This window comes from Glycine max, chromosome 10, assembly GCF_000004515.6.
Source record: "Glycine max cultivar Williams 82 chromosome 10, Glycine_max_v4.0, whole genome shotgun sequence".
NCBI classification, from domain to species: Eukaryota; Viridiplantae; Streptophyta; class Magnoliopsida; order Fabales; family Fabaceae; genus Glycine; species Glycine max.
The window spans coordinates 6,749,298-6,772,471 of NC_038246.2; the positions used below are offsets into that span (position 1 = coordinate 6,749,298).

General features: G+C 33.5%; 3 protein-coding genes across 3 annotated transcripts; 2 read left to right on the top strand and 1 right to left on the bottom strand.

The window, feature by feature from the left end:
* Positions 1–3,288: 3,288 nt before the first annotated feature.
* Positions 3,289–8,857, top strand: LOC100782020 (uncharacterized). Its single transcript, XM_003535373.5, has 8 exons — positions 3,289–3,740; positions 4,596–4,799; positions 4,949–5,440; positions 6,064–6,174; positions 6,493–6,678; positions 8,113–8,316; positions 8,413–8,533; positions 8,620–8,857. Exons 1-8 carry the CDS (start codon positions 3,348–3,350, stop codon positions 8,730–8,732), a joined length of 1,824 nt encoding a protein of 607 aa, XP_003535421.1. The 5' UTR covers positions 3,289–3,347; the 3' UTR covers positions 8,733–8,857.
* A 7,683-nt stretch (positions 8,858–16,540) lies between these two features.
* LOC112998158 (uncharacterized) lies at positions 16,541–17,338 on the bottom strand. Its single transcript, XM_026124203.1, has 2 exons — positions 17,324–17,338; positions 16,541–16,741 (listed from the first exon to the last, which is right to left on the bottom strand). Exons 1-2 carry the CDS (start codon positions 17,336–17,338, stop codon positions 16,541–16,543), a joined length of 216 nt encoding a protein of 71 aa, XP_025979988.1.
* A 1,603-nt stretch (positions 17,339–18,941) lies between these two features.
* LOC100790530 (28 kDa heat- and acid-stable phosphoprotein) lies at positions 18,942–22,060 on the top strand. Its single transcript, XM_003535388.3, has 8 exons — positions 18,942–19,191; positions 20,417–20,454; positions 20,651–20,728; positions 20,861–20,944; positions 21,042–21,076; positions 21,364–21,449; positions 21,639–21,704; positions 21,828–22,060. Exons 1-8 carry the CDS (start codon positions 19,125–19,127, stop codon positions 21,860–21,862), a joined length of 489 nt encoding a protein of 162 aa, XP_003535436.1. The 5' UTR covers positions 18,942–19,124; the 3' UTR covers positions 21,863–22,060.
* Positions 22,061–23,174: the final 1,114 nt, after the last annotated feature.

The following is a 23,174-nucleotide window of genomic DNA, read 5'->3' on the forward strand; positions in this document are numbered from 1 at the left end:
CTTCTCTAAGAGAATGGACAATAGAGACCACTCAACTCTAAAGATAAACTCAAGAGTAACATGCTTATGAAACAAATTTATAGGACAATGCACCAATGAGATAGTCAAGAATGAGTCCGAACTACAAATTTATGCATTCTAATATATAATGTACTAATGAGAGTAATTTTTCATTTTAGTCTTTGTTATTTAGAGAACACAAAACTTGTTTTATGCATTCTAATATATAATGTACTAATCTTTGTTATTTAAAAAAATATCTTTCATTTTTTAAGTTCAAAATAACATTAATTATTCTTTTATCAATTATATCCTTAGTTTTTATTTAATCTTTAACTAATTTATACATATGTTTTTATTGTGAAATAGAAATAAAAAAAAGATAAAATAAGAAATCTTATAACTATTTTATTATGATCATGAAAATTTATTACATTTCTTTATTTTTACTTAAAAACCTTAAAATACGGATAAAAAGAAACGGAGACAGTACTAAACAATGCAAAAATGCAATCATTGCACAAAAAAAGAAAAATATTTTCAGTAGTCTTTTTTCTTAAAATAATATAATTGTTACATATGCATAATTTAAATTCCATCACACGTAATAAAAAAAAAACACGGAAGCACTATTTTAATGCATAATGAGACACTTGAAAATATAAAAAACAAAGCAAAACAAATATACTTATAGAGACTCAAAACTCACAAATGTAATAGTGAAAAGACTTTTTTTGGTTCATTTTGTTGATAAATTGAGGAATCTTCTCACTCTACACCCATCGAACCCTCCTTGATTGAATCCCATCTAAAGATGTAGTATGAAATACCCAATAACATACACACTAACATACATGTGCCAAGGGGAGAGAAAAAAGGAAATAAATACAAAAGATAAAGGGATATAATTAGTATGTTTGATTTTGCAAGATAATAACTATGGTGACAAAAAATCGTGTAAAACTAACAAACTAGGGTTTCACCAAGGCGTGATTTTTCTAATTTTTTTTTAAGGGAAACAAAGAAGGAAAAGTAAAAAAACGTTTTAGTCGAATTAGTTTCTCAATTCTCGACCTAGAGAGGTTGGAAATGACATCAACACCAAAAAAGAAAAATGGTGAAGTCAAAAGGTTTTGACATAGTTGTGAAAGAAGAAAGAGATAAAAATGAGAAAATAGATTTAGGTTTTAAGATTTTGGATACCGATGAATGGTCTATATTTACTCTCCATCTATACTTATATTAGAGCTATTAGATTTGAAATTGTTAGAAAAAAGGGTATCATTAGATTACCTTTCAAACATTCTAGAAAAAAATAAATATCACAAAAGAAATTGAATTGTGATTTTAAGAGCTTCTATATAAAAAATATACAAATGACTTTTACATGGAGAATATGAATGTTCTTGCACTTAGATTCATGTTCCTTTTCTTCAAAATTTATTATATTTATAGACCTTTATTTTCAAGTGTTGGTTGTATCACAACAAATGAATTTTTTCACTTAATCTTGCACCTGAATGACTTTTGTGTAAAACACATAAGCAAAAAATCATTTTGATTGATTTTTGTATAAAATACTCCAACAGAAAACCAATTATTGACGAGAGAGATTAAAAAAATTAAACTAAATAAAATAATTTTGAAAAAAAAGAGCTTGTCTCTTAAATTTTAAGAATGTTTTAAAAAAATATGTAAATATAAGATAAATTTAAGTTACTACCTAAGTTAATTTATTTATTTAATCGACTCTTATAAAAGAAACCGAAATAATTATGATATTATTTTTCTTTTTTTTTTGTCCCACCGTTGTTTGAGATATTAATGGATACCTTATCGCCATCTCTACAAGACCACAACATTTCTAGCACTTGTCTTGAATGAAAATTTGATCCTTCAGTTCATGGACATAATTATTCTGCCGCCAACATTTCCAGAACCTCTCTATCTTTTTGAATTTTCTTTATTTCTCTGTCATCTGGTCTCATTCCTTTATTTTCTCACTTCTTTTTTCTGCTTATTATTTTTTATAGCAGAGGTAACATTGACATTGCAACAAAGACTATATTTTGTGAGCTGATCACATTGTGAAAAATTATTCCTTTCATTTGACCCAACTCTATGTAGAGGCTCTCTTATTTTACTACTAGTCTACTACTAATAATAAAAAAATAGCCAAATTAATCAAGTACCACGATTTGAGTTAGTAAGATATTATGATTCACCGTTATTTAAATTAGTATGATTCACAAAATCAAATCAAGCGGTTTAAGATTCGAATCTTAATTTTAGGTATGAAATAAATCTTATTAAAAAAAAATATTTACTTTAACAAAGATTAATCACTAATTCAAGTAAAACTCACATCTTAACAGCTATAGTCTTCACTTCCGCTAATAGTTTAGCACATTCTTGTTTAGACATGGCAAGAAAACCTGTACCCATGGGTATCCGCCTGAATCCGTTCTGACTATGACCGGTAATATCCGAGTTGACCGGATATGGGTTCGGGTTCGGGTTTTCCTGATAACCAAAAGTCAGATACGGGTACGGGTACGAGTATGAAATTATTAGACCCGTCCTGACCCCGAACTCGAACCCGCTCTGCCACTTAAAATCTTTAGAATTTTTGCATAATTTAATCAAAAAGGCATAGAATTTTTATTACTAATTAATTTTATTTTAATTTTTTTACATAATTTAATATTATTTTCTTAACTATTTTTGTAGACACACGCGTTATAATAAATTTATTGATATATAAGTAGTTAAAAATATATGTTTAACAATCAATTTATTTTTTCTAAAATCAAATTTTTAATATTTTTTACAGAAAAAGTATTTTTCTAATTTGAATCGTGTATGGGATGGAGTCGGGATACCCGATACACGACGAGTATGGGGATGAGATAATAAACTTAAACAGGTCGATACAGGTGTGAAAATATGTTGGGAAGTCGGAATAAGAGATTGGGGAGATAATATCTGTACCTATTCCACCCATTGTCATGTCTATTCTTGTTATTATGGGGTCCTGAAGCACCGGGAGATTTTACCCGTTGGTGTCAATTAGGTAGTATCTGAACTTTTGTTTGTTGCTCTCCACGGAACATTGGCATTGATAGGTTTCATGTTAGGTGAATTTCAACTTGCTTGATCCGTTCAAGTTACTTTATATAATTATATCACTACAATGTTCAGAAACGACAAAACAAATTTCAAGTATTTTGTTTGGGCCAAGGGGATCCAGTTTTGAAGAAATGGCCCAACCCAAATAGTCCATATCATTATTATACGTTGAATGATAAGAGCGGAGAGTGGTGAGGAAACCATTGTCACCGACGGCGATGACAATGGCAATAGCCGCTTCCTCACTGTCTTCCCCTGTTCTCTCCTACACCAAATTCTCCAACCCTACTCCGCGCTTCACGAACTCAAAAAATTCCATCTTTGCCCTCTCGTGTTCTTCTCCGAAGAGCATTCCGGTGACGGAGAAGGAAGTGCTCCAAGCCATAGCCGACTCCGACGGCAAGAACCTCCCATGCGTCAGAACCTACGACACCGACCTGTCTCAGCTCACTCTCGTCGGAACCGTCGATTTCCACCAAGCTCTGACGGCCGCCGCCGCCGACGGCGGTGAAGTCGCCACCGACCACATCGACGCCGGCTTGGACGCCATGGTCGTCGAAACCGTGTTCCCTGCTCCTTCATGCGACCACGCCACTGTCTCCACTCGACTGGTTCGTGTTTTTTTATCGGCAAATGTTAGCTTTGTTAAAAATTTCAGTTTGGGGACTCGAACTCGAGACCTCTCCCCTCTCCCTTCTTGACTGGTTCGTGAAATTGAAAAAGGAGAATCATAAAATGTTACGAATTTGTCAAAGCCACACTGTATATTCTTTTTAATTTTATTATTCGATTATTGTTTAAGGAATTCTCTGCATTGCACGTTCTGTATCGTGCACGTAGGAGATAGCATGGCGTAATGTGATAAATGTACTTGAAGGTTCTGTTACTTACGCGTTGTTGGATAAACTTCTTTATAAAGAAAAAAAAAACAAAACTAAGGTAAAATGGATTGAATTTCTCTTCTAAGCTAAAATCAACTTAGAAGAGCATATTTGGGAATCCTTGCTTTTGTGTTCGTTTTGCTTTTATCCGTTGGATTTTACTTTTATCCGTTGGATTTTACTTTTATCCATTGGATTTGCATTGGAATGCATGCCTCAACATTTGGAAATGCAAATCAAGCATGCACTTATGCATTTCAGCTTTTATAAAAGTTAACTCCATAAGTTAGTTCATGAGAAAAACTTAACTCATTTTACCTTATTATTTCTCTCTTATATAATATAAGTGTTTATGAAGAAGTTTATCGGAACGGGACTATAATTTTGTATATTGAGCTACGATTGCATTAGGGATGACACATGGTGTATGTTGTGACGAGGAAATTGTGAACATGTTTGAGGTGCTTGTATGTGTTAGGCTGCAATTGTGGGATGTGTTTGTAATTTAGTTTATTGAAATGTTTTGGTGGGAGATTGTGGCAATGCAATATGAGGATTGAATTTCAAAGCTTGTTGTTTTGACAGTTCTTACCTGCTAGGAAAGTTAAAGAAAAAGCCGCTAAGCTCAGGAATTCTTTCCCTAAAGATCTATTTTCCGGCTCTGGGTCTAAGAATGTACTTGCTATGACCTTTAGGCAAGTAGTTTTGCAGCAGATTTGGAGCTTTGACCTAACTGTCTTTCAACCGGGAGAGGAACGGAAGATGGTTGATCTTGAAACACCGAGAGAGGTTCGCTGCCTTTCATTTCTTTTGAAGTTTTTTTGAGTTTTGATATCTCTGTTGCTATTGTAAGTTGTAATTTCATATTATAATGTCTGTCCTGCAGGTGGACCTGATACTGATGCATTGAGTTCTTTTTATGCATTTCATATGAACAGGTTCCTGCATCTTTTGCTCTTAGCTCAGCTGATGAATATCTTATCTCAGTGCTTGCAGAAGCGATTTGCATCTCTGCACTTCAAAGCACCCAAATACAATTTCTTGAGAAAGTCAAAGGTGGTAATAGAGGTGGTTTCTTTCGCTGGTTTCGAAAGCCTGAAAGTGTGCAATCAAAAGATTCTGCAGTTATCTTATCCAAATTATTTGAAGATGAGATAGTTGAAAATGCTAGGAGTCTATTGGATAACTATAATTTAATGAAGGATGGCTTCAAGCCTGTGAAAATTAAGTCAGGGCATCATTGGTGGAAGTCATCATGTTATGAAAAGTTAGAGAAAATTGGTGGTTCTGATTTCAGTGCTTGGGCAAGTGAGTATGTACCTGCATATCGGTTAGAGATTGACACCAAGATATTGGGAGATTCCAAAATTGGAGGCTGGAAGAAGTCTGCAGAGAATAGGTGGGAAGTTCTTTTGACCCACTCTCAAATGGTATTTTGACTTTTCCTTTTGCACTGGCCTTTTATTTTTAATGTTAAATTTTATTTTCAATTATTGGGAGTTGTGGCTCAACTATTTTAGTAAGCTTAGCAGTGGGCTTTGTTTTTGTATTCAGTTTTATTAAAAAGAGAAGAAAAAGAAGATAGCAAGACCTTTGGCTCAATATTCTTGTTTGAGTTGTGGGTAGCCTTCCCTCTTTCTCACTTCAAGTTATTAGATATCCAAGTGACAGTCTGCTTTAACCACCTCAGAGTTGGCCGTAGGCTACAATTGTTGGTGATTAATTGGACTGAATGGGTCTATGGGGTCAAAGCAAGTCCTTAAAGTATATCTCATAAAAACCACTAAAACATAGGTATAACTTCATCTGAATTTTCTCTTTAAATTATTATTGTCTAAAACCAGTTGTAACAATTCGTTGGTAAGTTTGAATATGATGTCTTTAGTTCATTACTTAGTTATTGCTCTGTTTATTTAGATTTACTTATTGCATATACACCTATGCTATAGAAGGGTTGTACTTGGGTCACCTGAAGTTATGTGATAACTGTGTCATTAATATCATGTATACAATAGATGTCATTCAGTTGTAAGTTTAACAAACAAAATTGCAGGTTCAGTTGGCTGAAACACTAGATATATACTATGTGGATCCTTATTCCCTACCTAATAAACAATTATCCTGCGGTGTGGCTGCCAAGTTTGCAAATGTGTCCAATAAAAAGGTGATCTAATGTCTCTTTTTTTTCTTTCTTTAAATCTGAAAAACTTTATTTCGTGGCATCCATTGTTGTGGACCAAAAATGCGGAGGACCAAATTTCCTTTACAGGAGGAACAGTGTAGAAACTTCGATGCTGATGCTGAAATAAACGCCAAAGATATAGTTTTCTTGTACTCATACAAATAAGTAAACAAGGACAGTTCTCATTGAATTTTTTCATTAGTTAATAGTTATATTTTCTTCGTATTAATTGGTTTTTTAATATGACTGTTGAGGAGAGTACATTATTTAACTTTTTTTATTCTTTAATTATTTTTGTAGGGGAATTCTTTTCCAAAATTTTTGTCACTTGCCCTTGCAAGTGGTATATTTCTTGTAGCAATTAGTGCTCTGGGTCAATTTTGTTTGCCTTGGTTATGCAAGGAAAGGAAACACTCAGTAGAACATAGATCTCTACCATCATCTGAAGTCGATGTTGCAATCAATGACTTTTTTGATACACAAAAGGTTTGCACTCTATCCTTTTTTCTTTTATTCTTTTATGCAATTATACTGATTGCTATGTTGAGAATATTCACAAGTAGTTCATGCAAAATTTGCGTCCACTTTTTAGGAATGAGTAAATACAGAGTTTACTATTAAACTACCTCCTTATTGTGCTTCTTTCCTTTCATTTGTACTTCCAAATAGTCCATATTATTTGAAGTTTTTGACAACTCACAACTATTTAGATCTGAACAAAATGGTAATTTGTTGTAGACCTCTTTGTGCCTTTTGTTTAGCATTTTAGACTTCTTATCACCATCATAGTTATCAATTCCAGAGTGTGTCTTTCCCTATCTCTCAAATAAAGAATGAAATATACAATAACAGTGCCTTTCTTTTCCTCAACCTCATTCTCAACTACTTGAAGCAGAAACAGAGTATGGCTTTCCTTATCTCTCAAATAAAGAATGAAATATACCCCCCCAAAATAAATAAATAGGACCAGTGTCCCACAATAACTGGGATATTGATGGAATTTTTCTGTCAACAATAGCAGCCGCAATGGCCATGATTTTTGGGATAGCAGCTGCTATTTGGGGCCACAACTCTTGCTACACAAAAACACTCCACCAGAGTCTGGAGTAGAACTGCTATTGGGGACTATTAACTACTATGATCACCACATTAGCATTACTGTCTTATAGCCACAAATATGCCTTCTTATTTAGATAAATGAAGATTTCATTTAGAAAGAAAAGATTACAAACCAGGAGAAACCTGGGAATACTTTACAAAGGACACTACAAATTTAAGTTTATTAAAGGGGAGGTAACTAGTGCCCAAGGCTTCCACCTCGTTTTTGCGTGTGTGAATTTTTTTTTTTTGTTCAGAAGACCCAGGCCTTACCTTTGCATCTCAGACAAACAACTGCCCTTTCAGAATGAAAATTTCTGGAATTACACGCCTGCAAAATGCACCATACACCAGCAAAAAATTCACAACTCAAAAGTGCCTTATTGAATTTCCTACAGGGAAAGGCATTATATAATGTTAAAATTTTAGAACCCTAATTCTTGAATGTCAAAACTTAGCAAGTGGTTGGATAGGCTTGAATGTTCTCACATTCAAAATGGGCTGCCCAAGAAATCTATCTTATTATATACAAAAGATACCATATTTGAGACAATGAAGACACATTATGGAAAAAGGCTTGTCTAGGAAATGGTTTGATCTCTAAGTTATAATACTGAAAAGGTGACTGAATTTTGGCACTGGCTTGTGCCCTATTGTTTGCTGTCCTATGTTGTAACACTGACACTTCAGTGCAAAGGTTATAGGCCATTTGTAGTAGCTTTGTTTTTGAGTTCCTCCTGGCATATTTGTACTGTTTGTTTAGTAGTTTATAGCGCCTTATACTTCTTTCTGAGAACTTGTTTGGATCTTTTACATGGATAGTTGGAAGAGTATTGTGTGTTAGCTATTGCCAAGGCAAAGGGCACTTTTGGCTGGTCAGGTGAAATTAAGGTGGAGGATGGTATTGGTGTATGGATTGGAGAATTGCCGGCTTACTTGAGAGGTGAAGGTGTCGATACTCTTTCTACTTCAGAGAATATAGATGCAGATGCAAAAGTGTCCATACAAGACATTGCTAGTTACCAGGTACTCCAGAATTTCAGAATATTATAATTTTGTCAGGCAACTCTTATTACTGCATTTATTGATTTTCTTGCCCTTGCAATTGTTTTCAAAAAACAGGTGGTTTTCTCTAGCGAGGGAAAGATAGTTGGTTTCCAACCTTTGAGTCGTGTGGCTGTCAATCATTGGTCTGTTAATCCTTTAGCAAGGGAGCTATATGGAGGGAAAAAGCTTTCTCCAAGTAGGATCTAATTACTTTTAATACTTTGTTTTATCATAACGCTATTAAAGTTGCTCAGTGTTTTTCTCTTGGATTTTCTCAAGCAGGTATCATTGAACCAGGTCTCAAGGTGTCCCTTCCTGAAAAAGTTATCGTTGTAGAGTTATTAATGTCAATAAATCCAGATGCATATTTTGCTCTAGCCAGGCCATTCCGGTGACCCTTTTCTTGGGGTAATTGTAAGACTAGAAGCTAGTTAGTCTCCTACTCTACTGGTTGATTAACCAATCAGAATATTGTAGATTTAAGGTTATATTCCCCCTAAGTGAAAATTTTCTGGCACCACCTCGAGTTTTTATCCGTTTCTTTTTTTAATAGGCATCCTGAATACTTTAGCACATTGTTTCAAGATAGTTCATAACCCTTTCTCAATATGAATCTACTTGGAACATCATTTATGCATTGATTGGCTGAGAAAACAGATAGGGGGTGGAAACAAGAGAGAAATGAAGATATAAATATATTAGAGAGAGAAAGAAAACAAAGTGAAGTGAATATGATGTACCGTTTGGATGAGTGGAAATTAAAATGGAAAAAAATTCTGCTTATTTGAATAAATAAAAGAGTAGAAAAAAATGAAGATAATGTAGATATAGACATTTTTACCTTTATGCAAGGAAGATTGGGGAAATGGAGGGTGAAAACGAGAAATGGTGTATTTTCAGTTTTCTTGGTGTATTTTATAAAAAGGTTAAATCACTCTCATGAGAATGAGATTATTACAAAAAGTTATAAAATGTTTGTTATTATTTAAAATTTCTAGGAATATTGTTTATTGTCAATTACTTAATTTTTTTCACCTATAAAGGTAGAAAAAATTATTATTTATTTATTAATATTTTAAAAGAATTATATCCGAAAATTACTTGTGTTCTTTTCTACCAAACATTAAAACTTATTATTTTCATATTACTATTTCTGGGAACGTAAATACTAAACCAGCTATAGCAAAAACTAAAACTTCTTTGGAACTATGCTGCGCCGAAGTGGGTGCTTTTTGATGTTTTTATTTAGACTGTCCTTGCATCACTGGGTTTTTCTCTGAGCACCATGCAAATTGTTGGTACATTTACTACATTATGTGTAATTTTAGTTTTGTCCTTCCATAAAAATAAGGATGGGCAATCTTATTGGACTTTCAGATAGTGAATCCATAAATGATCCATACGATTTTTTTAATTTTTTTTTCAAAAATATATTTTACGAATTAATTTAAAATTAATGATCTAAGCAAAAATTGAATATGTGATTTTTGTGTTATTAGCACGATGCTTTAACCAATTGAGTTAATAGATCATTTATGTAATGTAAATCCATTTGCACAAGGTTTAAGGATGGATCTTCAAAGGTTATTTTTTTTTATGAAATTCAGAAAATAGAATGGATAAGGAGAATGAAGAAGGTGATTGGAAGAATCATTCCTTCGGATGTCATACACAAGTGATGTTCCTTGATAAATCAATTTCTTGAATCACTCAAGTAACTAAGGAGATTCACTCTCACACTTTAAAAGGTGATTAAAACTCAATTCAAGGTCTGTTTTTTATTAGAAAATGTGCAGCCCATAAATAAGAATGACATCAAGTTGGTTACACAAGTGAGAGGATGAAATGATCACTAAAAATAACAATTGATGGTGTCATTATACCTAATTAAAACTAGAATTAAGACACAAAAACATAATGCTTAGCTCTTGGTCAGCCAAGAGGCATCCGCAAGTCTAGAGTTTCCACCTTATTAAACCTTAATTTCTTTAAAAATAAACAAGCCCATAGGTGGTGAAAATTCAAAGAGAATTGACAACCACTTTAACACAAGTTTGAGCCTTTATTTCAACTAACAAAATACTAATAAAACCACTCAACAAAGGTGGCGCCCTCTACTCTTCTTGGAACATGGTGCAATTGACAATCCGAAACTTCTCCACTTGTAACTTGGGCCTAAATTCAAATAGCATGGTTAACACTTATTGAAGAGTTTCCTTGGCCTTCTTTGTACTAGTCCTTGGCATAGGTCCTCTAAGTCTTTCTAGAGGTTCTTTGCCCTTAGTCCTTGCCATGTCCTCATCACTCTCTCCCTCTTCAAAAGGATTTGTCCTCAAATCAGCTTCTCCATCTACATAAAAAAGAGTTAAGTCAGACACATTAAATGTAGTACTCACATTATACTCACCGGACAATTCAATCTTGTATGCATATTCATTTATCCTTTCAAGTACTTGAAATGGACCATCCCCTCTTGGTTGAAGCTTGGATTTTCTTTGCTCTGGAAACCTCTCCTTTCTCATGTGAACCCAAACCCAATCTCCGGGTTGGAAAATAACCTTTTTGCGCCTTTGTTTGCTTGTCTAGCATAGCTCTCATTCCTTTTTTCAATTTGGGCCTTGACTCTTTCATGGAGCTTTTTCACATAGTCCGCTTTGGCTTGTCCTTCCTTATGCTTAAAAACTAAAATATTAGGCATTGACAACAAATCAAGAGGAGTTAGTGGATTGCAACCATAAATAACCTCAAAAGGAAAACAACTAGTGGTGTTATGCACAACCCTATTATAAGCAAATTCAATGTGAGGTAAGCAAACTTCCCAATTTTTAAGATTCTATTTTCAAAACGGTCCTTAGCAAGGTACCCAAAGTCCTATTCACGACCTTCGTTTGTCCATCCGTTTGAGGGTGACAAGTAGTAGAAAATAGTAACTTAGTACCCAACTTTCCTCATACGGTCCTCCAAAAATGGCTTTGGAACTTGGAGTCCCTGTCACTAATAATGCTTCTTGGTAATCCATGGAGTTTCACCACTTCTTTGAAGAACAAATCCGCCACATGATTAGCATCATCAAATTTCCTACAAGGGATAAAATGAGTCATTTTAGAAAACCTATCATCAACAACAAATATTAAATCCTTACCATTAATTGTTCTAGGCAGCCCTAAAACAAAGTCCATTGATAAATCAATCCATGAAGAATCCGGAATTAGCAAAGAGGTATACAAACTATGAGGCATTACCGTTGACTTGGCCTTTTTGCAAACAATACAACACTCACAAAATTTTTGCACATCTTTCTTCATGTTAGGCCAATAAAAATGTTCTTTCAATGTATCTAAGGTCTTTTGGACCCCAAAATGCCCCATCTACCCACATTCATGGGCTTCACACACAAGCAAGTTTCTAGTAGAACACTTGGACACACATAATTTATTTTCTTTGAAAAGATAGCCCTCATATCTATAAAAACCATCTTTAGAAAACTTTTCACAATTTTTGAAGATTTCACCAAAGGTGTCATCTCCTTCATACATTTCTTTTAAGCAATCAAATCCAATCATTTTTGTTTCAAGCATAGAAAGCAAAAAGTGTCTTCTTGACAAGGCATCCGCAACAATATTTCCTTTTCCCTTTTTATGTTTAATAACATAAGGAAATTGCTCAAGAAATTCCATCCATTTTGCATGTCTTTTGTTTAGCTTGCCTTGTCCCTTTAAGTATTTTAGGGACTTATGGTCACTATGGATCACAAACTCCTTGGGATAAAGATAGTGTTGCCATGTTTTCAACGCTCTCACTAAGACATACAACTCTTTATCACAAGTAGAATAGTTAAAGTTAGGTCCACTTAATTTCTCACTAAAATAAGCAATTGGATGACCTTCTTGTAACAATATAGCCTCAATCCCAACATTTGAAGCATCACATTCAATTTCAAAAGATTTTGAAAAATTTGGCAAAGCAAGTATGGAGACATTGGTTAACTTTTGCTTAAGAGCATTGAAAGCTTCTTCTTGTTTCTCTTCTCATTTGAAAACAACATTTTTTTTAATTACCTCATTCAAAGGTGCTGCCAAAGTACTAAAATCCTTCACAAATCGCCTATAAAAACTTGCTAGGCCATGAAAACTTCTCACCTCGGTCACACTTTTAGGTGTAGGCTACTCTTGGATAGCCTTGACCTTTTCTTCATCAACTTGAACCCCTTTGGAACTCACTACAAAACCAAGAAACACAACATGGTCTTTGCAAAAGATGCATTTTTCAAGGTTAGCATACAATTGTTCCTTCCTAAACACACACAACACCGATTTTAAATGTGCAACATGCAAATCAAGGGTTGTGCTATAAACAAGGATATCATCAAAGTACACCACCATAAATTTACCAATGAATTCTCTCAAAACATGGTTCATTAATCTCATAAAAGTGCTTGGTGCATTAGTCAAACCGAAAGGCATAACCAACCATTCATATAATCCATATAGTTTTGAAAGCAGTTTTCCATTCATCTCCTTCTTTAATCCTGATTCGATTGTAACCACTTTTCAAATCAATTTTGGAAAAGAAACAAGCACCATGCAATTCATCAAGCAAATCATTATTAAGTCTAGGTATTGGATACTTATATTTAATGGTAATATTGTTTAAAGCTCTACAATCGGAGCACATCCTCCAAGAACCATCTTTTTTTGGAATCAAAATTACCGGTACAACACATGGACTCATGCTATCTCTTACCCATCCCTTACCAATGAGTTCTTCCACTTGTCTTTGGATCTCCTTGGTCTCTTAAGGGTTGCTCCTATAAGTTGGCCTATTAGACAAAGAAGCTCACGACATGAGATCAATTTGATGCTTAATTCCCCTCAATGGTGGCAACCTACTTGGAACACTTGATGGAAACACCTCTTCAAATTCCTGCAAAAGAGTTTTCACACTAGAAGGCAATTCAAAGTTATCAAAAGTGTTAGTTGTCAAAACATAATTTTTGCAAATTAACAAGTATAAGGGTTGTTTTGAATGAAACAACCATTTGACCTCTCCCTTTGTAGCTAGAAAATTGTCCCTCACTTCAAGTGTTTCACTCATCTTTTTCCTCTCTTGTGTTTCCCTCTTTTTGTCCTCACTTTTTGAACTCTCAAGTGTTTAGCTCTCTTTTTCTTTTTCTCTATTTTCTTGAAGAATTTTCTCTCTCATTTTTTTATCCTCACACACTTCTTGTGGACTCAATGATTTGAGCACTATCTTTTTGCCTTGATACATGAAAGAGATCTTGTTGGTGAAACCATCATGATTATCCCTCTTATCAAATTGCCATGGTCTCCCCAAGAGTAAGTGGATGGCCTCCATAGGAACAACATCACAAAGCACCTTATCATTGTACTTTCCAATGGAAATATCAAACTCCACTAGCTTCCTTACTTGCACCTCTCCATCCTCACTAAGCCATTGAAGCTTATATGGCCTAGGATGTGGTTTTGTGACTAAATTCAATTTAGACACAAGTCTTGCACTTGCCACATTGGTACAACTCCCTCCATCAATGATCACCATGCAAACTTTGCCATTGATCAAACATCTAGTGTGGAAAATGTTTTGTCTTTAACTTTTCTCCATAGACTTCAATTAATGGCCAAGTAACCGTCTAATCATCAACAATTCTCCCTCCGGTGTTTTCTCCACTTCCTCCTCATCATCCTCACTCTCTTTTCCCTTTTCAACTTCGGACTCACTAATGTACTCTCCATCTCTAAGAATCATGGCTTTCTTGTTAGGGCACTCATGTGCATAATGTCCCAAGCCTTGGCACCGAAAGCACTTCACATCCCAACTCTTTTTTTAGGATTGTTCTTGGAATTTTGGAGGAGTTTTTGATGGTATAGGTGCTACATTAGAGGTGGCAGCCCCTTTACTCTTGTTCTTTCAACTAGAAGAACCATAATTAGTGAAACTCCTTTTGGCCACACCTTTCCTCTTCAATTGTTGCTCTACCCGGATTGTTTTGTGAAGCAAATCCTCCATTTCAACAAATTCTTGCAGCTCAACAACATCACGGATATCACTATTTAAACCATTAAGAAATCTAGCCATAGTTACCTCTTCATCCTCTTCTATCTTGGCTTGAATCATGAGCACCTCCATTTCTTTATAGTATTCCTCAACGCCTTTGCTACCTTGGGACAACTTTTGAAGTTTGAATTTTAAGTCCCTAGTATAGCTTGTCGGCACATACCGCTTCCTCATGATCCTTTTCATCTCAACCCAAGTTTCCACCAAAGGCTCCTCATTTCTAGCTCTCTCCCTTTGCAATTTGTTCCACCACACAAGAGCATAATCTGAGAATTCTGCGGCTGCTAGCTTTAGTTTTTGGGCCTCCTCATAGGTGTTACATGAGAAGATATGCTCTATCTTGAGCTCCCACTCCAAATATGCCTCCGGATTACTTTTGCCTTTAAAGGGAGGAATGTTGAGCTTGACTCCTTCAATTCATTTTGGCCTTGGACCACCACCATTTCCACCTCTCCTTTCGTCCTCATGACGTTCACGATTCTCTAATCGCTCAATTCTTTCATACAACTCCTTGTTGTTCTCTCTCAATAATCTTTGCATTTGAGCATTGAGAGCATCCAACAAGAATCTTTGTGCCCCATCCAATTGATATTCACCACCACCTGACATGTTCAAAATAAAAATAATAATAGTTATAAAGAAAATAGAATCTCACCACACTCAAGTGTATCTCTCAAATATGACTTTTTTTTTTAAATTTTGTACACTCTTGCCTTTTTCCACTCTAGAATTCTCCTTGAGTTCTAAAGCAATTCAAGAGAAAGTTTACACAAAGTTCAACCATCAATTTGTGACAAGGAAAAGGCTTAGGGTTAGGCTAACAAAGGCTTAAAACAAGGACAAAAAATTCTAGCAACTACACAATGGGATTTTTTTGAAGGAATTAAACTTCATAATTTGGTAATTCAAACCTTCTAAAAACCAATTATATTACCTTCAAGAATTTTTGAAAGATATTATAGCATGAACCATTCAACCCAAATTATTTTTTAAAAAAATAAGTTTTTGCCTTTTTTTTTACAAAGATATTATGTAAAATAATTAATGTCATTATATATAATACTAAAATTTCTAATATATATTTAATGCACATATAAATTTACATAATAAATTTTGTGACAATTAATTTTTATCTAATAATTAATTTGTTTACATATATAAGATAGGAAGAACTGTTTCACAAAATATACTTCTAAGTAATTGTTTCATAGATCTTATATCTATCTATATGAAGAAGAAATCATGTGACAGAAATATTCTTATTTGTACAAATGGTACTTTGAACTTGAAACAAATATGAAGAAATTAATAGTACTTCTCTATCTTTGAGTTGTTCTTCTGGATTTGTTCAGTAAAAGGATGGAGAACTATTATATGGACCATTTAAATCAGATGCTGCATTGTTTGCTCAAATCTTGATTTAGAAGGAGTTAGAGGTTTTGGAAGTGGCTAGGTAAATGAAAAAAGCATTAAGTATTACGAGAGAATAAATATTGATGATAATTTTTTTGGGTGCACAAGCTGAAATTTTCTTGATGGTAGACCAAAATCAGATTCTGCTGCTCGAAAACTTATCCGTGCTATATAAATGACACACAAATTTTATATTTTCCTCATGTGTCAATTATGGGATATTAGTGTATCCAAGTAAAACAAGCAAGTGTAAAGTGTTTTAGCATAATTATGTTCTTGAACTTCTCTAAAACATATAAGCAGATAACGATAATCACAAACAAAAATGTATGAATAATACTTTTGATGATTGCACCTGTTTCAGACAAAATTTATGCTTGGACCAAGCAATCACTCCATATGGTTATTCAATTCAAACTATTAATTTGATCCTTCAACATAAACATCAGTGTGTCCTAGTCCCTAACATCAAAGTTTCTCTTTCAGTAATATCCAAAAGTCACAGCAAAGAGAACCTCAGCTTGAACTTGCATTGAATAAACCCACAAGCAAATATCACTTTATAAGAACTGAAGAAGGAAACATATATGCAGTTAAACTATAGATATTGAATGCTACAAAAAAACCTGCTTGAGAGTATCAACAATTTCCTAGTTATTTTCCACCAATTTGCACAAAAAAAAGGCAAAGCTCCCTCTACTCATTGAACAACAAGTCAATTTTCATTGCCCTCTGGATTTTCTAGCCCAAAGTGACGTCTGAACTTGGCAATCTGTCCTAAACTCTCGGCCATTTGGCGCTTCGCCCGAAAGTGGTAAACTTTCCCACCAGGGTGTATCTTTGTCATCATCACATGCATTAACCTACCTATTTGTGTAACATAGGATATCCATTGCTTTTGTGAATGAACTCCCTTCTAGACATGACAATGGGGTGTGGCAGGGACGGGTATTGTCTCTCCAATCCCCGACTCCGACTCCCCAACATGTTCCCATATTCGTACCCGATATTCGACGGTTTAAAGTTTATTATCCCATCCCCGTACCCGTTGGGTATTGGGTATCCCCAACCCCGTCCCGTACCCGATTCAAATTAAAAAAATAATTTTTTTAAAGAAAATATTAAAAATTTGAGTTTAGAAAAAATAAATTGATTGTTAAACATTTATTTTTAATCACTTATGTGTCAACAAATTTATTATAGCGCATGTGTCTACAAAAACTGTTAAGAAAAGAATATTAAATTATGTAAAAATTCTAAAATAAAATTAACTAGTAATAAAAAGTCTAAGCCTTTTGATTAAATTATGTAAAAATTTTAAAAATTTTAAGTGATGAGGCGGGTCCGGGTTTGGGGTTGGGGCGGATGTAGTAATCTCATACCTGTACCCGTACCCAACTTTTGGTTATCGGAAAAATCCAAACCCAAACCCATACCTAGTCGACTCAGATATTACCCGTCAAAGTCGAGACGGATTCGAACGGGTACCCACGGGTACGAGTTTTCTTGCCATGTCTACTCCCTTCTTCATTTCCTATCAATTTGCAACCTCATCACCAACTCACATATTTCATCAAACACTTGGAAGGCATGACAAAAAAAATTGAATTTCATTTCAACATTTAACCCAGAGGAAAGGAAAACAAACAAAACAATTTCTGGGTTAGTATAAAAAAGAGAGTCTAAAAGTTAGCAAATTTCATGGCAACTCGTTAAAATAAAATAAAATTGAATTCCCCTTCTTTCATGTAAAATTGCATGTAACAAAAAATATATAATATGTAAAAAAAATTGTACTTATCAAAATCTGAAGCTAACACAGATGAACATAGCTAAGGTGTGCTCAAGTAGGTACATGAATTAGGATACTATTGGAACTACGATATGTCCAAGGTCCAATATGAAAAGAATTTTTGAGGTTTTCCTTGACTTTGTCTGTGTCAACAAACAATTCAAAATACCTCGACTTTTTTAGAATAGATTCGAGTCAAATAGCAATGATTCGAAGCACTTTACACTATTTTGGAAACCCAAGTGAATACATGAGGAGATGTGAGCGTGTGTAATAGGTTTGTAACGAGTACGAGAGAGAACCTAATAGTGTGGAGAGGGAGGTGCACGTCCTTGTTGATGGGGTGTTATGTTGACATAACAGTCTTGATTGATAGTTATCGGCTTATGGATAATAATCAATAGATAAGGATAACTTATAGATAAAGTTAGAGATAATGTATAGCTTAGAAATAAAAACTAATAAACAATGGTTACTTACTGATAATGTGTAGCTTTGAATACAAGATAAAGAGATGACAATATATTTAAATAATTAGGTGGTTAGAGATAAGTTGTGAGTTGAGAGTCCGACGGTCGGACGTCCATACTTTTATGTCAAGATTAACATGAAGGGTTGACGTAAGTCAAAGTACATGTGAGTGTCTTGTAGACCTTAAAAAATGTAAAATTACAACGAACAAAAAAATTGAGCTTTCAAATTAACTTAAAAGAAAAAAATTTGTGCACTTAGGATACAAAGAAATTCAATTTCCAAGATTTGATATAGTTGTAGAGTGCAAGAAAAGATGAGATTTTTAGGTTTTGGTTGGATATCATGGTGGTGGGCTAATTTGGGCCCAACAGGCCCACTTGGATTAGCCCAAATAAACATATATGGGTCATTGAGTTAACTCCTATATATTTTTTAAAAAATAAAAAAGATAAATAAAATTTTTTTCCCATCAAAAGTGTAATATGATGATAAATTTGTCCTTAAAAAAATGCGGACAAATTAATAACATCATTAAATTTATAAAATTATTTTGTTATTAAATTATAAAGGTTAATAATTAATTTTACAATAATTTTTAAAGATTAATTTAATATTAAGTTGTAAAATTTAAAAATTAATTTAAGATTAAATTTTTTATTGGACTAATTTGTTGAAATTTAAAATTTTATGAATTTTACTATTATTAAAAAAATTAGGGACCCTATAAATAAGACAAGAGATAAAATAAAAAATAAAAAATAAAAAATAAAAAATAAAAAGTCAATAATCTAAATTCGTGTCCTTCAAAATTAAATAATTTATAAATAACAAATAATTTATCTCGCAAATTTGTGTGCAGTTTAACTAGGGTTTTTGGAATTTCGAATAAAGGGAAAGAGGGTGCAAAGTGCATCTTCTTTTTGTTGTTCTCTCAAACTTTAACAATCTCATAAATAAATAATCAGAACGAAGAAGAAGAAGAATTGAATTCGAAAAATCGTAGCGTAGCGTTGGTTGCGATTGAAACGGTACGATGGGAAGAGGAAAATTCAAGAGCAAGCCCACCGGTCGCCGCCAGTTCTCCACCCCGGAAGATATGCGTGAGTGTCCCCTTTTTCTCACTTTTCGTTGTAGTTTACGTCTTTGCCCTTTGAATTTCGATTGCTGTTTACTATTCTTTGTGGGTCTTTTTTTATGTCACCTGAATCCAAGAAATTTTGTTGTTGCAAAATAATGGTTTTTCAATTTTGTTATTGTTTTTTTTTTTTTTTTTGTGTTTTGTTGAAGCTGTAGAATGGGATGAAGGGCGGTGCATGGATGTTTTGATGTGTGTTTGGAATTTGTTGGGATTGTTAGATCTGGCTTGTGAAGTCTCTGAATATCTATCTGTTATTGTTTTGAATTGAATTTGAGTCACTGTTTTCATTTATTTGGTTTAACTGTTGAGTTTTGTGCCTTTTTGTTTGATTTTTTTGTTCGGAAGCTTTAAAAGTGAGCTACAGTTGCAAAATAGACATGAGTCAGGACCTTAGATGAATGGGAGAAATTGTATGTGTTTTTTTTTCAATGGTGGAGAGAAAACTGTACTAATTACTCCTTTAATTTGTTGATATTGTCATTTTGCTGTTTGTGGTTTTGGTGAGTTTCTATTTCGGCTATCCTTTATTATGGAGTATGGACTATAACTCATGAATATGTCTGTTGTGTATGTGGGTTTTGTGAATATGAGGAAAGAGAAGAGCACATGAACAGCCTGTTTTGTGGATACAATTTATTTTTCTTTCAAGAATTGTTAACATTACATTTTGTGGATATTGGGGAGAAAATGGATTGGATTGTGGATGTGGGACTGATACATCAGGCAGACACACAAAGGTGTGGTTATTTTAAAAAGTTTTAGTGGATCTTTGTAGGTTTGACAAAGGACACATGCGGAAGAAATTGACATCTTTATTTGTTCAACCCTGTGATTGCTTTTAAATTAATACCTTAGTTCAATGCCAGATGCATTTCCTTTCTAGTATCTTTTGGTCTGACGTAGTAACATGCATATTGGGAAATTTAATGTTTTGTTATTTGACGTGATTTCCACTCACCATAGGTCTTGTCCAGTTTGTTAATACTTTGTGGAGGGATTACTGTTTGTTTAATTATAAGCCAATTCCTTTATGTTGATGCTTAGCTGAAGTAAAGGTTCTTGTTGATGCCAACACCCTTTGGCCCCCTTCCCCTTCTAAGAAAAGAAACAGAAAATATGATATTTTGTAATGGTGAAAAGGAAAAAAGTGCCTCTGAAAACTTAAATGTTGCTTGTGGTTACTGCAGTTGCTGGAACCTCTAACCGTCCTCGAACTTTTAGACAGGTTTTCTTCTGCATCCTTTCCCCCTCTTCATTTTGCACCTCTCTCTCAAAGCACACACATGTGATCACTTACACACAGAATAGTTTTGTTTAGATAAAGTATCTGTGGCAACAATTCATTTTTATATGCACATGATATGAATTAATTTGTTCCCCATTTTCTTTATATCTTTTTCATTATCTTGCCAACTTATTAGAAAGAAGCTGAGCATGAAGAGGAGCCTGAGGAAGTATCTGGGGATGAATCTGGAGAAGAATCAGAAGAGGAAACTTCTGTTAGTATTTTGTAGTAATTACTAATATAGATGGATTGCATTTTTTTGCTTTTATAAAAGGCTTTGTTTCTTTCTATGGTCTTACCCCATCAATATGAAATTTGTTGTCTTGTCACTATATAATGTATGCAGAAGAAAAAAGGAACACAAGGAGTTATTGAGATTGAAAATCCTAACTTGGTAAAGCCAAAGAGCTTGAAAGCTAGAGATGTTGATGTGAGTTCAACTTTACTGTTGTGGACCTTACTCCTTACAGTTACATAGACATATTTATAGAGGTTGGAAGAATAATGCTATTTTCTTGTGGATGCAGGTTGGAAAAACAACAGAACTTTCAAGGCGTGAAAGGTTTGCTACTTTTCATTTTCTTGTTGTTTAAATGTGGGCAAGGTTGTCAAAATTGAGATTCCACCTAGCATCAGAAAAGAGGGGAGGGGAATGTGTAAATCGTGGGATTGTAAATGCATAAGAAGGTCTAACACAACTAATAAGTTATTGTTAAAAGGGGAGCTGATCAGCAGAACATTCTATTATGTCTAACTATTTCAGTTTCAGTTCTATATTAGGGGAATTTTGAAAGTGAAACTTCTGAAACATGTTTTTTAATATATTTAAATTTTCATGCCTGTTTGCAGAGAGGAGATAGAGAAACAGAGAGCCCATGAGCGCTATATGAGGCTGCAAGAGCAAGGAAAAACAGAACAAGCAAAGAAGGATTTAGGTACCGCTAGCTCTTGAAAATTGAAATAGTTTCTCTAATTATGTGCTTTTGCCCTTTTTACATCTTTTTTCTGCCTTGATTGGTTGATATGGTAGGTACTAAGCTGTATGAGTTCTGCCGGGAGACATGATCTTTTATGAAGGCTATTATTGTTTTTCCAATGATTAATGTTTAGTTTCTGTCATGCAGAACGTTTAGCTCTTATACGTCAGCAAAGGGAAGATGCTGCTAAAAAGCGAGAAGAAGAGAAAGCTGGTTAGCTCTAAAAACTGTTGGGTTTTTTTATTTTTTCTTTTCGATTGGCAAATGTTAGTTTGTTAGAATGTTATTCTATTTTTATATCCAAAAGCTTGAAACTAGTAAGTTAATTTGTTTCAGCGAAAGAGCAGAAGAAGGCTGAGGCGCGCAAGTGAGTTTCCTGGAAAATGTCATGCCACCAAAAATTTGCTCCAATTAGTAAGGTGGAACGGTTGCTCCTACTACACTTAAAACATTATGTCCATTTGGCTTTATATTATGGTATTACCACACCAAGCTGGTAACATGTAATGCAATTATATTTTCATATTCTGTGGTTTAAAATCGTGATTATATATAAACGTTTTTAAAAATTACACATTAGGATATGCTCTTTTTTCTGAAATGAAGGTTGATATTTCTATCCAGATACTGAAATTGCACATAGTGTTTGTGGTTGCGTTAGATGTTTCTAAACTGTAGGATATGCTGATATGCATATTAAATCAACGGTTCCCACCTATTCGTTAGTTTTTCATTGCACATTTGTGACATTAATCATTTCCATTTGGCCAGTTTATTTTCAAACTTCAAATGAAATACCCTAGAATAACCTCAAACTAGTACCCATCTCTCATACACTAATATTGTTACTCTCAATTATAACAAACATCAGAGTTTCTAAAAGTATGTCTTTTTTTTCCTGACACGTGAGGTAGAATTCTAGGGAAGTAGACAAAAGAAGCACCGATTGAAACTCCTGTACTAGTTCGTTCATAACAAAAATATTGTTTCGTTTTTTTTTATTCTTTCAATAATATACATGTTTAATTTTAGAATTATTTTAATAAGTTTATAATATATTTTAGCGGTGAGAGAGGTAATAGTATGACTTAAATGCAATTCTGGTCTTATTTTGTTCAAGCCTTAATTTTGGTTCTTTATTTTAAAATATAGACATTTGATTTTTCTATTTTAAAAAATCCATAATTTTGATCTCTTATTTCAAAATAGAGATATTTTTTGTATTTTAAAAAATTTACCATTTTGGTCTAATTCTCATTTTATCTATGTTTTTATTGCTTTTATTTTTTATGTTTTAATTAATTAAATTATTTTGATACTTTAAAGAAATATATTAAGATTAAGATTTAATTGGATCAAAGTCAAAGAAATAAAACCTAAATAAAATTAAAAATTTGATAAAAATTATGAATTTTTAAAATATGAAGGTCACAGGATACTGAAAATATATTTAAGTATAATAATATATGTTTTAAAAAATTATAATTTGTATAGGTTGAATTATATAATTGATTTTTTAATTATATTTTAAGATTCAATTTGATTCTTTAATTATTTAAAATACTTTAGTTGAATCTCTTAATTATTTGAAACTTCAATTAGGTCTTTTAAATATTTAAAATATTATAATTAGATTCTTTTGTATAATGAAATATAAAAATTTGATTGAATTTTTTAATAATT

Excerpts from the sequence above, each read along its gene's own strand:
- LOC100790530 (XM_003535388.3), top strand. The coding sequence starts at position 19,125 with ATGGGAAGAGGAAAATTCAAGAGCAAGCCCACCGGTCGCCGCCAGTTC. Across the intron at positions 19,192-20,416 it reads CTCCACCCCGGAAGATATGC|TTGCTGGAACCTCTAACCGT; the intron begins GTGAGTGTCCCC and ends TGGTTACTGCAG. Across the intron at positions 21,077-21,363 it reads GAACTTTCAAGGCGTGAAAG|AGAGGAGATAGAGAAACAGA; the intron begins GTTTGCTACTTT and ends GCCTGTTTGCAG.
- LOC100782020 (XM_003535373.5), top strand. The coding sequence starts at position 3,348 with ATGACAATGGCAATAGCCGCTTCCTCACTGTCTTCCCCTGTTCTCTCC. Across the intron at positions 5,441-6,063 it reads TTTTGACCCACTCTCAAATG|GTTCAGTTGGCTGAAACACT; the intron begins GTATTTTGACTT and ends ACAAAATTGCAG. Across the intron at positions 6,175-6,492 it reads CAAATGTGTCCAATAAAAAG|GGGAATTCTTTTCCAAAATT; the intron begins GTGATCTAATGT and ends TTATTTTTGTAG.